Source organism: Orussus abietinus, unplaced genomic scaffold (genome assembly GCF_000612105.2).
Source record: "Orussus abietinus isolate OABI.00-Male unplaced genomic scaffold, Oabi_2.0 scaffold58, whole genome shotgun sequence".
Lineage (NCBI taxonomy): Eukaryota > Metazoa > Arthropoda > Insecta > Hymenoptera > Orussidae > Orussus > Orussus abietinus.
Window position 1 is genome coordinate 579,392 of NW_019394249.1, and position 14,696 is coordinate 594,087.

The 14,696-nt window shown below is 55.8% G+C and overlaps 1 protein-coding gene across 1 annotated transcript in view; it reads left to right on the forward strand.

Annotated features, from left to right (window-relative positions):
• LOC105698483 (LIM domain only protein 3) overlaps positions 1–12,705 on the forward strand; it is a 49,579-nt gene extending 36,874 nt beyond the window's left edge. The window contains exons 5-6 of the mRNA XM_012422775.2: positions 5,635–5,791; positions 10,942–12,705. Of these exons, the coding sequence (XP_012278198.1) occupies positions 5,635–5,791; positions 10,942–11,103 (319 nt within the window). The 3' untranslated portion in view covers positions 11,104–12,705. The remainder of the gene's footprint in view (positions 1–5,634; positions 5,792–10,941) is intronic.
• The last annotated feature ends 1,991 nt before the right edge of the window (positions 12,706–14,696 follow it).

The following is a 14,696-nucleotide window of genomic DNA, read 5'->3' on the forward strand; positions in this document are numbered from 1 at the left end:
CAAACTATCGCGAGCCTTGGGTCAAAGTTTTCGAGACCCGTCTAATAACGGTTGCTCGCGTTGTTACAAGATTCGGTAATTAGACTGCGGCCCGTATAACTTTGAGTTATGCGTCTTCGCCCGCCGCGCTCGTGCCGGATCCTTCGGGGAGCGATCTCCTTCGCGAATCGACGCGCGGCTGACGCGAGTCGCTGCTTACCACTCGCCCGGCAACTTGGCTACCTTTTTCCTAAAAATGCTTCACGCGAGCTCGGATTTTTCCCTACATTTCGACCACGCTCGGAACGCGTCCCGCTGCATTTATTTTCCGTTACTCATCGCTACGAAACGATTTACGATACGATTTTAAAGGGTTGCTCAGGGTCTGACTCTGCTCGGTACTTGCTCCTGACTCCACCGAACCCCTCATTTTCTACTGCCCGATCTTATGAATCGGGCAAAATCGGCTTACTCCGATCGCGGTATTCTACTTTTCACCATTAACTTCGATATCACGTTGCAACGTTCCGGTATCCATCGCGAACGGTAATAACGGCACTGGACGCTGATGCGAATTAACCACAACCCGATGATAATGAATAATGCGCCACGCGAAGTCTATTAAACGCGCGACCACTTTCAACATCGTTTCCAAGTTAAATCCCGTAATAACTGGCTCATTGACGAAGTAATCGAAACGAACCGCGCAGCCATACACTAGGTCCAACTGCAGTCACCCGATTTTCCATTAGCCCGCGACCATAGTTTCCACTTATCCCGATTCAACCGGAATTAATTCCACGACCCGTAGCTCGCGTCTTATCCGTGGGCACCGCCCCGAAGGGTATATCCAACCGACTGCGTAGACCGCGCGGAAAGGGGATTTAAAGAGACCGGTCGAGTTTTCGGCGATTTCCCTCGAGCCGGCGGAACGGAAGGGCACGCGACGGTCGCCTCGGAGGAGCCCCCGAGGACGGGCCCTCCTAAGTCGGGAGGAAGATGGCCGCGTGCACGCACGGGTAAGCCCAAAGTTCCTCTCTATATACCGCCAGGGCTAACGATGGAAACTTAACTACTAAGTCATACTTAATCCTCCCTTGGGCTACCGAGGCGTGCGCGGAAGCCGCGTCTCGAGGTCCAGGCATCGCGGAGCGATGCCCACGGCGGGGCTTGGCCGGAGCGTTAATACCCACCTACGCACGCACACGCGAACGCGTTACACTCGACTCCCACACGTATGTACATACATTTCGTTCGTCGGATGCCAGACTAAACTGTCCTAGCCCCGGATTATGCGAAGTGGCCGGCTTAGCCCTCTTCGGGGGATAGCTCGGTATCGGACCCATCGAACCCATCGAACACGGTTCGGCCTATCCGGACGCCATCGGCCATCCGACGCATTCTCCTCGGTCGGGGCGGATAATGCAACTTAGTGGCACCGACTGTTGTTACGCGTTACCCCCCCAAGGGGATTTGTATTGGTTAAAGTAATAATTGAATGTTACCGATAATTAGCGGCCCGGCACGAGGATTAAACCGCCGTTGTCGAAGCGTCGCCGACTACCGGTATGCCTCGAGAATGCCGGGCGGTTAGGTATTTGGGAACGAAAGAATCTATTCGATCGAAGCCGCCGAGGAACTACCCCAAGGACGATTTCGAGAGACGAAAAGCCCGGCGGGTGCCCGAGGAGGATCCTCGCGATCCGTTCGAACTCGAGGGAACCGACAAGTGCCCGCTCCGGGCGACCGTAGATTTATTAGTCGATCCTCTCTCGGGCGGTATCTCCACCGCGAGGCTCGACGTTCTCCGCCGCGAGACTCGACGTTCCGCTTTATTGGCGGAAATAATCCTTGATGCAATTGCTCTTTGGTCTTGGGAATCCACGACGAGGTCGTCGGGAGTCTGAGAGACACGACGGGGGGTCGCGATCGGCGGGATCGGGCGTTTCATCCGCGGTTAGGATAATTCGAATGGCGCCATCGCGCAGCGCCAGAGTTCCCCGAATAAGTGGTTAAAAATAAGTAGAAATCGTAAAATGGATTGCCGCTTAATTCCATTTTCAGAAATGATTCTCGTTCCACGGCGTCCAACGAAGGCGCGCTCGACTCCGTCGCCGATTAAATCAAAACCAAAGATAAATCGCTTCTCCGTTCCGTTCCGGTAGCAACGATCGAGGCGAAGCTCGATCGAGAGGGTTTCTTACGAGAGTCGAGTCGCAGTTAGTCGCGCCCTAGAGATGGAACATCGTGACGTAGGTCAAACAAACGGGAGAGCCGTCAATGTCGCGCGCTCGACGCTTATCGGCGCCGGGGAGGTCGAGACGTCTCGTAATTCCGAGTGGCATTCGGACGCGCGTTTCCAGTGCGTCGCGCAGATAGCGAACCGAAGCATTCCGGGGTAAATCTGTCCCTGGAAGCGACGGTTCGCTACGCGCCTCTCCTCCTTTGCCTTCTCCTTCGGAGGGAGTTTGCTCTTGATCGAATTAGCGCGCCACGGTTGCCTGATACCCTCGACAGTCTGAATTAATTAACAGGAGGACGCGAGGTAACGAGCCATTATCGATACCGTGCCCGCCGAAACGCGAAGAAGCCGCGACCGGGCCCGCGACCGGGCCCGCGACCGGGCCCGCGACCGGGCCCGCGACCGGGTCCGCGATCGGGCCCACGTCGTGGGAAAGTCGAGTCCGAGTCGGCCGAAGCCGAGTCTCGCGGGTGAATAATGGAAACGCTATTTCCGTCGACGTCGGGTGCGTCCGCGAACGACGCGCCGCGTTTTCGGCAAGGGCGGCGTCTCGACTCCATTAACTTCACACTTAGCGGCGTCTTAGCCCTCCGCGCACCGCCTCGCCTGCCGGTGGAAGATCTGATTAGGGGTTCGAGTCTTTGCTAAACGCGTTAGACTCGGCTGCCGGGAGCCAGGGCGAAGGGGACGGGCCCGTTGTCTCTTCTCCGTGGGCCGTGATGCAAATTGAGTAAGAGCGCCACCAAGTGCCGGCAGGAGATGCGCGAGAGGCGCGAGAGGCGCGAGAGGCGCGAGAGGCGCCGACGGGAGGCGGAGCGGATCCGAGAATTTCTGATCGAAGCAAAGTTTATTCGAGCCCGACCAACCTGCGCCCAAGTGTTGCCGTTTGGGGTTTCCCGTGTGTGCCCAGGAAGCTCGCCTTCCCCTCGCCGTCTTCTTCACCTTCCGGAGGCTCCTCGGGTTGCTCCTTCCTCGACTCTCTCCGCCGCGCGAGGATCGTTTAACGCGGACCGAGGGGGAATTCGTCGACGTCTCGGAACCGGGGCGAGTCCGGGGTCGGACGGGTCGCGAGGACGGCTTCTCGTCCCCGTCTTCCGTTCTCCTCCTCTCGCGCGCGGCCTCGTAACCGCGAAAAAACGAGAAGCGCCTTTACCCCCTTTCGATAACGACCCGGAGCGGTCCGGGAACTCGATGCCGAAAGCGCTTAGCGCTATCGTCGCGAGCGACGCGTATCTTTTCGCGAAATCGTAACGCCATTATACAACCGCGGCCCCTCTCCGATGCCCCCGTTTTTTACGGTCCCGATCCAACGATGGCCCGCCGATCGATTTTGACTTTACGCCAGGCGCACTTATCGCGCTCCGTTATGGGGGAACGTTGCTTTTTACGGCACGACGAGACGCCCGAGCGTTAACGCGAGCGAAGCTAACCTTGGCGTTGCCGGAATTAAGGGTGCCGCCGGATGCGCCGCAGGCGGGAAGACGAACCGTTCGAGCACGTCGGACGGGAGGATCGGATCGCCCCTCGCGGTCCGACCGATATTCTCCGGCTACTCCACTCGGTGTCGTTGCGTCGTTCCCGATTTAATAGCTTACGATAAGGATCGATCCGGCCGAGGGGATACGCGGTTTAATATACTGCGCGAGATTCTCTGGATTTCACAGGGGGGTAACGGGATACCGCTCGCGGAGTGCCGGCTCGGTGACTCTCGACGTCCGTCTCTCGTCCGTCTCTCGTCCGTCCCGACCGACGCGGAGCTCGATGACGGTGAACGACCCACGGTCTTCCCTTTCGCCACCCAAGGCTCGAAAAAGTTGCCAAAAGCGACGGAGGTGCGCGGAGCGGCGGGTACTCGGAACGGGAAGTACGTATTTCCGCAGTTTACTCGCGAGCAGTAAATGTTTAGTATACCGGGCAGGTGCGGAGGTGGTGAAAAAAAATCACGTCTACATTTACATAACCGCCGGTATAAACCACTCGACAGGAATCCCGGCGTAAACCCAAACAGGATCCCGAGCGCGGAATAGCGCGTCCGCTGAATACGCAATAACGACTGCGCGCGCTCCGACCGCGACGTCTCTTCCGCCGCGGGTGTACGGATGCTTCCGCGGACCCGCGCACTTATTTTTATCGCTCCTGCGAGTCCCGTCGCGCGCGAGCGTCTACGTCCGTGATTCGAACGGTTTATGGAACTTTCGGCTCGCGAGGGCAGCCATCGGGGGTCCCTTTTACCGAACGAATAGTTCCTCCGAGGGAATTCCGATCGCCCGGAGCGAGCTTCCGCGTTGGAGCAAACGACGCAAGTGCCCGGTAAAGCGTCGCGTCGAGAAATGTTAATAAACGAGGTCCGAGCGCGATAGACATCGTCCGCTCGTCACGCGTCGTGGTTCGTAGGTAAATCCTGCATGCACGCTCAACGTCCCGCGTCACGAAATCGACATCTACGTCCTGGCATCAGCTACCCCCTGCGGAACCTGACGGGAATTTCAAGTATACGGATCGTCCGCGGGAGATTCCGCGACAGAACGACTTTCGAGTCCTCGGAAGATCCTGTCCCGTAAAAATTTGATCCTCGGAAATGGTCTTTGTTCCGACGATCCCGAGGTCTTCTCTCCTCTCCGCCCCGACGTCCGTTCCGACGTGGCGACCGTGTCGGCAGAGGAGCCTCGCGAAACCCGCGGGAAAGATCGTCCTTTAAACCGGCAATAAAAAGGGGAACGCGAGATTTTAGATTTTAAAGGTCCTCCAAATACTCTCCTCCACCCCCGGCAGAGCGGAGCGACAGTTGGTGGATACATATAACCCTCGTGGCAACCTTATTCCTCTAATATCGTAATCCGGGCACGTTCCTTCGCCGACCTTCCTCCTCCGCCTTTCCCTGTCTTCCGAACCGCTGCGATTCCACCGAAGCGCCAAGGATCACTTATCTCGGAATATCTTAAAATATAGAAATCAGGCGGAAAGGGACAAAACGTCCGCGCACGCAGGAGGAAACGGGACGTCTTCGACTCCATTGCGTGGGATTAAAAGAGTCGAGCGTCGAACGAGACGCCGTAACGATTAACGTCGAACCTCGGTCCACGGTGTTAATTCTCGGTCGGGCCTCGCGACCGAGAGCCCCGTCGAGAATTAGCATCCAAACGGGCTCGAAGATTTTCGGCCGGAAGCCGGTTCCCGGTTCCTCGTTTTTATTTTCTCGCAATTTCCCCGAGGGGAAGGGAAGGTGCCGCCGAGACGCCGGGAGAACGGAAAGCGGCCTTAAAGGGAATTAGCGCGCTTTACTGCTCCGCTATCTCCAACAACCGGCGGCACGGCGAGGAACTCGCGAGATTCGTCTCGTTTCTTGCCCCCGGGCCCTCGTGGTCGGCATTTTTTCAAACCGAATTGCCTCACGTCGTATTCCGTGATTCCAGGTTTTGCGTCGGGGACCGGTTCTACCTCTGCGAGAACAAGATCCTCTGCGAGTACGACTACGAGGAGAGGCTCGTCTTCGCCAACATGGCGCTCCACCCGCCGCCCTCCGCGACGCTCGCGCACATCAAGAGGCAAGTGACGCATCTGCAGCCGCCCGTAAGTACTCGCGCGAGCGGACGTAACGGAGTCGGGCCCGTTTTCTCCCGAGACGCTTCGACGCCTCGCGGCGGGATCGCCTCCTGCCGGGGCGAAGCGGTAGGACGTCTTCTGACCCTCCCGGCAACAAAGGAACCCCTCGAGGGCGCCGTGGTCCTCCACCGCCGCTCCGCCGTCGCTCCGCCGTCGCTCCACTGCCTTGCGAGTAGGATATCGCGTGTCCTTATTAATTAAGCTCGACCGACGAGCGTGGCCCGACCGGCGTCGCATGCCTTAACGATCCGAAGCGCTCGCGGCCTCGAGTAGGTGCCAACGCGGGCCTCGTTCCCGGGGGACCCTCGCAAAAGAAGGCGGTCGACTCCCCCCGAGCAAGGTTCCGCTCGGGGCCGAGCCACTTGGGATCGGGCCCTTGATTATCCTAAGATAACAGCGGCGCCTCGCAACGATAACCGGGATCTGCCTCGTCTCGTTCGGGTCGACTAAACCCGGATCGGATACCTGTCCGATCAGGAACTCGTCTCGGAGGGATCTTGCGGGCATCTTCGCGGCTATCGGCGTCGCCTACCGGAATTATCCTAAGAAAATATTTACCGCGGCGGTCTGGCGAATTAATTAGGCCACCCACTTATTCTCAATATTTACATATTTCTTAAAGCTCGGCTTATCGCGAAGGCGGCGAAGGAAGCCCTTCGAATTAAAATTGCGCTTACGCACGAAACCGGACACGGATAACGAATTCTCGAGACGGGACGGCAAGAATTCGAAAAATGTTAATTAGGAAGCCGATTTGGGCGATCGATCTCGGGAATCGGCGAGGGACGGTGGAGGCGAGAAGAGGGAGCCAAGGGGGCACGGGTATATCTACCCGCTCGAATCATACGCATGCATGGAATAACGAGGTTCTCGCTCGATGATATCGGAGTCGGTAACGTGTACTACTTATAATATGCAAATGCTTTCCCCCTCCCCGCGGCCCGCCGCAGCTCCTTCCACCGGCGTTCTGGCAAACTGCGCGTAATTCAGGGGTTGGTAACCCTTGCGACTCTATTCCTGCGCCACGAAAGGGGCGACTCTGTGTACCTTAGTTTAATTAATATCGACCGCATTAACGAGTCGACTCGCTCGTTCCAACGCGTGATCCGAAACGCGAAAGCACCGGTTTCGGGAGCGGCGGTCCGGACCCACCTCCGGGACGCGAGTCGCTCCGGTGGTCGTGTCCTACGAAACGACGCGGGAAAGGGCTCCTGACCGCGTCCGCCCGCGAGGACGTCGTTACATGTGGCCGGGTGTTCCCGAGGTTTTCCGTGGACGCGAGTCGACGGCGAAACCGTCAAGAGTGATCCATCCAGCTTAGAATGATGGATGCGACCGACGGCATTAGCATGCCCCGCCGATTATTGGCATTAGCGCACCTCCGCCCTTATATTTCACGCCCTATTATTCTCTTGTCATTTATAAACGAGGAGCTCCGGGAGCATCCTCTCTGAAATAACCCTAAAAGACCGCGACTGTACCGACTCCCGAAAGGGACGACCCGCGATAACGTTCGGCGATCGTTTGCGAGATCAATTATCGATTCCCTACGAATTAACTCGCATCCGTTAATTGACGACGGCCGCGTCGAGGTGTTATTTTTCGTCGACGGTGGCGTTCGAGGGTAAAAGTAATTTTAAGGTCTTTAGGTTTTATCGGCTCCCCTCCCTTGAGGATCGCGTTCCGCGAGAGCCCTCAAAGGGAAAAAGGGCGAGCAAAATCGCACCCTCTTGGATTCGAATCGAGCGCGATGCTAGATTCCGTAACGAGATGCAAAGCGGCTGTAACGTTATCCCAGAGAAGGAATCGGCGAGGAGGTGTTAAGATTCTTAAAAACCACCAAGAGGCAGACGGTTCCGACCAACCCTCCTCGGCCTCTCGACGTCGACGCTTCCGTCCCTCCCACCGGCCACCCTCCGTTCCTTGCTCCTTAAGCCGAACCGAAGAGGGTGCCGCCGTGCCGTTAAGAGGGTGGAGGGGTAGTTTTTCTGATTGCCTGAGAACGGACAGCTGTTTCAATCTTTCGAGCGATGGGAGGACGGCCCTGTGGTGCCCGGGTTGCCGCGCTCCTCCACGTACGGAAACAACGTCGGTTACCTTACCCTGGACGGCCAGGGTAAGGTAAGGCTAAGTTAAGGCTGATTCGAATGGCACGGACACTTCGCACTACGAGGGATCCAGGGATCGAGGACGATCGCCCGCGCGATTCGGGCGGACGGCTAATTAAATTTGACGAAAATCGCTTCCCAATAGGGAAGGCTCGGACCGGACCCGGTTCAGCCCGGGTGGAGGGGCGCGTCCCGCGGTACTTCTTTCGAATTAAGCGGAGCTTTTATTTCCCTTTAAATTCCCACTTCCGCCGCGACAAGCCTTCCGGCGTACCCGGAGGGTGAGGGTGGACGGGAACGGACTCGAAACGATTATCCGAGTTTTAAGACAAACTTACGGAACGTCTGCAAAGTATTCCCCGTGAATCGAGGGGACGTTCGGCGGCGGTGGGTCGGAAAGCCGTCGCGCGGCGGCCGGGACGAGGGGTGGCCGAGGTAATATGCTAATACCGAGCTGGAGCAACTCGGGAATTTAAGAGGATCGATGTGTACCGCCTCGAGTGTAAGGGTATTTAACGACGTCGTCGGTACTTGTTGCGAAAGATTAAGTGCACGGGGTATGTTTCGTAGAAATTGGACGAACGTTTTTGCGGTCACGTTTCGCGGTCGGTGGAAAATGGACGAATTTACCCAAGATCTCGATCCGTCCGAGGAAGCGCGAATTTTCTGACGTAGGCCCGAACGGTTTCGAAGAACAAAAGGGCTCGCAAATATTAACGCTCGCTCGACCCGAGTACATCCATATGGAAGAGCACACGCGAGCGCAAGTTGCACGGGGATAACGTTAACGAGCATGCTATTAGGTTGCGTTGCATGGCTGAATTTCACGTAAGCTTCGACCCCGTCGTGTACCGACGCACGCCGAGGAGCCCGCTTGGGAAAGCCCAGCTTGCGAGCTTAGGTGAGATTACGAGTTTAGTCGCGAAACAACTTGCCGGTTCTCCGCGGAACTCACTTTTATAACGATTATTACTCGTGCGTGCGTTATCCCGTTTACCCTCGTCCTCGGACGAACGGCACCGGCGCATCGGTCAGATTTCCCGATTTCCGAAGGACCGAAAAAGCACGGCATCCGAGCCGTTGCGGCAGAAGCGACGCTAACGTTGATTACGACGTCGGCAATAAATCCCCGGACGATAATTCTTCCTCTGGCAATTGTAGATAAAAGTTGAATAAGTCATAGAGTTAATTTAAGCGGAGCGGTCGGCGCCTACGGTGGAGGCACCTCCGGTCGGCCGGCTCCCTTAATTACGGCCGGCACTAAGGAGACAAGCGGCAAGGGTTGCCGGGAGATTTAAGGATTCTTGTACCAGCCGAATGCCGGCCGAGGGATACCGGCGAACGATAAGGAAGTCCCTCTTTCCGGGGTGCTTTGTCATTTTTATCGTAATTATTTACGGGTTAATTATTACCGTGGAAACCTCGAAAGCGGAAACCACGCAAAAGCGGCACTTGCGCCTCGCTGACAGTCCCGGTTAAAATGGCAATTCCACCGGTTCGACTTCGCAAATATACCGAATTAACTAATGTTTACCGGCATACCGCGTTCGCTCGAGTGGTTCAATTCAATGTTATCCGGTATTACTCACAGTATACGCGCTCGGATACGGTGCCATTTAACACCTACCGGTTCGATCCCATAAACCACGCGTTTCTCTCTGTTTCTGATTTTTTTAAATACGTCCCTCGGTGCTCGCCCCGATGGAAAGGAGATCCGATCGGATACGAACCGAAACGGCCTTCACCGGACGTCGTATCGGACGTCGTACCGCGCGTCGACGGGTAAGGATGGACGCGCGGCGAAACGATCGCCCGGTGATGGAAAGAAAGTGGAAAATACCGACGTCCTTCCGGCTCGGAACCGGCCCGAGAAGAAAAGAAAAAGCCTCGTACCTGCGAGGCGGGCGGCGCGTTAAGTTGGCACATGTACCGCCATCGGGTGGGGTCGTGCACCGGGGGGGGGGGGGAGCGAAGATTGCGAGAAAAGTCGAGGGTATTTTTCGCGAGATTTCCGCCTCTCCCGAGCGCACGAGTAAGACATTAATCGCGGGGGATCGGCGCGGTGGAAGTAGTTTGTAACGAGAAGGAAGGAGCCCCGACTCCGGATTTAGCGGCAAAGGGGGTGTTCTCCGCTCGGGGGCGGCAGAAATCGCGTGTCATTTGTCCGTTGATCTCCCGCGGCTGGGAACTGGCCAGGTGTTGCGGCGAGCCGCGCAAAAATTAGCACCGCTCGCGCCCCGCCCGGAAAGAGAATTAGGCAAGACGTCGTTATTCTCGAAGAGGCCGCTCGGCCCGGGAGATTAACCCTCGGAGCACGCGCCGCCTGCCGCCGGTTAACGGGGACGTCGGTCCCGAGGTCGAAAGAAATCCCGGCGCGTCTCCTTATCCGCCCTCCGTTCCTAAGGACTCCGTCCTACTCGAGAACCGGGACGAGTTTCCCGCGTTCCTCGGCAGGAGGACTCGCGAGAGCGGGTAATTTAACGCCTTGCAAGAACAACCCGGGAACGTAAGAGAAGCGGTCGAAGACGTCGCAAGTTTGGAGCTTTCCGCGGATTTTACCTTCGAGTTCCCTCCTACTCCCGCTTTCTCCCTCGCTTCGCTCTCTTCCTCCCTTTGGCTCTCACGGTCTGTCGAACGAACTCCACATAAATATGGCTTCCAGAACGGCGGGCGTTCCGCACAAGTTACTTCCAAAGTTGCGATACGAGTTCGCTCCCAGCCTTTTGTTTCTGGAGGGTGCCGCGCTTCGAGAATCGAGTCTCGAACGCGATGCGTCGACGGAACGAAAACGAGTCGAGAGCAGCTCCGTCGAATTAAGGAATCGCCGTTCGATTACCGACGTTCGGAAATTCGAAGGCGCCCCTCGATCGTCTCGGCGCGTCGGCTCCGTCCTCGTCCGAACGACAAAACCGCATATCTTTGCCCGGTCTCGCGACATCGCCGTTCCCCGTACGTTCGTTGCGTCGATATCTCGATCCTCTCGGAATGATACACGTTTTCCCGTTGCAGGGCGTCGCCACCGGAGGCCAGCAACGGGCAGCGAACGGGGAGGCGCCGACCCACAACCACAACGGCTACCCGACGACTCCCACGTCGGCCGCTCACAATGCGCTCAATCCGATGAACAACTTGAACGGCATCAACGCGCAACCACCCTACGACGCGAAATGACAGTCAAAGTAAATACGAGCTGGCCAGGCGGTCACCGTTGCGAGTCGGTCGGGCGAATCCCGACACCGCGCGACTCTTCCCGGACGCCAAACTCGCTCGCCCGATTCGACGGAGGTCGGCCAAACCCATCCTCGATTTTAGTCCATTGACGTCCTATGTCATTTATAACCGCTGGCCGTATACCGCCAACGGAATGCCTCGCTAATTTTCGCCGATTCTCGAAGCAGTGCTTTGCGCGAATAACCTTTCCACGATTCGAGTCGTTTGCCAAGACGGTGCCGAAATTCCGGGGCGTCACCCCGAGGTGACGACGTCGGTAGCTCTCGCGAAGGGAATCGCAATCGTAGATTCCAAAGGTGCAAACTCCCACGTGTAAAGTCGAGGAGAAAAATGCGCGAAAGTTGAGGGAGGGATCGATCCTTCCAAATCGGGGAGATCGAATCGTACCGATCTCCTGTCCCGAGGCCTCGCTCGCCCCCGGGGGCACCGTACATCAGGGGTGACTTAGCATTGTTTCAAGTTCGAATCTCTGCGCGAGGCCAGATTGATGTCGCGAACTTTCGTGGCTGCCTTATTTGCGAGTCAGATAACGAGGCTGAGTTATGCGTAAAGTTGCTGCAGGGGATTCAGGGATGGCGACCAACGGGGAAAAGAGAGCACGGCGGTTCTCGGAAGATGTTTTATTTCCCCGGCATGACGCGCCGCGTATGCTCCTGGACTCGCCGAGCTAAGCTCTCGACTAATTTTACGAGCCGTGCGCGTCCACGAGGGAAGGAAACGTTGCTTTTATTTTCGGATCGATTTCGTGGCATCGCGGGCAATGGTCGAGACGAAAAATTTCATCGCTCGACGCGAATCGTGATCTCGAGATCGAAACCTTCGTTCTTCCGGGGAAGCGTTTCGTATTCTCGGCAATGGAAACGCGATTCCTCTTTGACGTCGTGCGCGCGAACGTCCGATCGCGGATCGAATGCTCTCACGGCATGTAGGAACCTAGAGATTTCTCCGACGTCGAGAAGTATTATACGAGTATACGTATAGTTCCTAAATTACGCGCGTTTGCGTCGGCATGTGTACAGAAATGAAGACTATCCTGTGCGAGCCGAGAGAAGACAAGGAAGCGGAACCGCGAACGAAAAAGAGAAGACCAAGACGTTCGAAATATATGTGCGAATATTATATCCTAACGATACTTATCGAAGCTAGTCAAGACGCGTTTACGTATAGGCTCCGGAATGCGAGTAGAACCGACATCACTTCCGATCCCCCTGTATCGTTAATCGGTCGTGTCATCGGCTTACAATATTCAAAATCGATAAACGCGAACGCTCGAAACTAACCAAGCGTTCCCGTTTCGATGGCCCTTTACTTCTTGCATTTGTAGTACCTTTCGCACGGAGAGGCGCTTTTCTTCTCCAAATGACAAGTCCATCGAACCATCGTTTCTAATTACCCGTACTTGCTCTAAACCTGCTTTTTCATCGATCGCCATTAATACGACACGGTGCTTAGAGCAACACGAATACGTGATGGAATGCGAACGTTTTAAGTATGTTGCGTATGACTAACTAGTCAACCGGTCTGTTTTGTAATATAGTTTTATTATATAGAAAGATTATTAACTCGAATAAAATGATCGTTTCAACGTTAACCGCGAAAGATGCGATACCTTTCGATTCCATTTGGATACCGGATTAAGCGACAAACCGATCGAAGCGATCGGACCGAAGTCTACCGTAAACTAAGATTTACCATAAATCGTACGTGGAGTCGTCGAGCAATGACTTACGGTGTATTAGAGAGTATCGGAGAGTCGAAGAAAACACGAAAATCCTTGGTTCGTCGATGAAGGCGTCGAATGCCGGTGCTTTCCATCGCGCATTCCTCGCGTTTCCTCATCCAATATTTAAGGATGATACGTGATTGGCCGGCAAATCCGAGTGCTTCAATAATTTACCAGTCATATACGGTCCTTTGTGTTTTATGCGAAGGCGTTTCGAATAAATCGCATTGTGTATTCAGAAGAGCGAATTCCGACCCTATTGGGGTGCGAACGCGTCCCGCCTCTCTTCTGGCCATATGCCCTTGCAGTCGGTTGCAAAAACCAAATGGAGAATGGGCAATCTCGGCTCGCACGAATTGACTCGAAATTCGGCTGAGCATCGCGAATTTACGACAATACTTCGAAACAGGCCTTAGCTCACCGAACGCTCGCACCGACGAGCGGGACGAAACTCCGGAGGACTTTCCCTCGACCCTATTCTCGCGCGAGAAAAGCCCGGAATGACTTTTAACCGTAAACACGGCCAGGGCAAGGAAAAACGGGCGGGGATCGGTCGCGCGGTGGGTTCGTTCGTTCACCTCCGCAATTAGGTGCGCCGAGAGGTAATCGCGGTCATAAATACCATTTATTGGGGGGCCGTACTCTAATTGCCAATGATTAGCACGAATTCAGCCATGAAAAATTGCCAATTTGCATCGAACCGCCGTCGTTCGTCATAATTTCGCGAGGAGCGCGTTCGATCCGCCCCCCCTAACCTTCGTCTTAACTCGGACGGTTTCCACTTTCCTGGCAGGGGTTTCAATTAGCCCTTTCCAGCGGAAGGGCGAGCATCGAAGAATTCGTAACCTCTACCTACGCGGCGGAACGTCGAGTGCCGGAGGGATTTGACGTTTTAATTCCTCGCGCGATGACGGTCCTCGTAAAGCATAACGGTACCCGCGAGTATCCCTAAAGCCCTGGCAGCTAGCGCGAGCACTTGGCCGCGTCAAATGAGAATTAAGGATAAAGAAAGGAGGGAGATGGAAAGGATGGAAAAGTTGAAATCTCCGCAGGATGGTTAAAAGTTTTACCGTCGCGCCGAGGGCCGTCGTATGCCGTCGTTTGAATCGCTCTAATTAAAAAAGCCGTTTCGCAAATTTCCATAAAACAAGGAGGGTCGTGTTAAACGCCGCGACCGCCGGTCCGGGATTGCCGGTCGCGTCCGCATCTCCCGCTCCCGGGGTCGCTGCTTCTTTTCCGTTTCCCAAGGAAGGGAGGCAACGAGGACCGCCCGCTAACGGAGACATTTTGACGGCAATCGATGGAGCGAGAATGCGTCGAACGAAGCTAGTCGGGTCTTATAAAAGGGTACCGACCCGTGCTTAGCGGGTGGTTTAACTTGCTTCGAGGATTAAGTTGAACGCGTTTAAGGGCTGCCGGCAGGAGCGCGGAATTTCAGCTTTTATTTTCTTACCCCATTTCGCCTGGCATGGCTCGGTAGGTATTTCGTAATTAGAAGGAAGTATCTCGTCCGTGGAGGGGCTTCTTATTAATTATTATCGCAAGCTGGCGGCATCCCTTGCTACGGAACGAAGCGGTAATCGTCGTTAATTTTCTGACCTCAATTGTCGCAACGAAACGAACACGCGGAACGGATTTTTCGTCACCCCGTGCTCTCCGCGCCGGAAACGGGAAGGCGATGGGCGCATTCGCGGCCGTTTCGGGCGGCGAGACGGATAAGGGACTCTGGTCGGAAAGATGGAGAATCGAGCGTCAAGCGGCGAGAGGGGCGGGGAATATGGGAATATATTTCTCCTCTCGTCGACCCCCC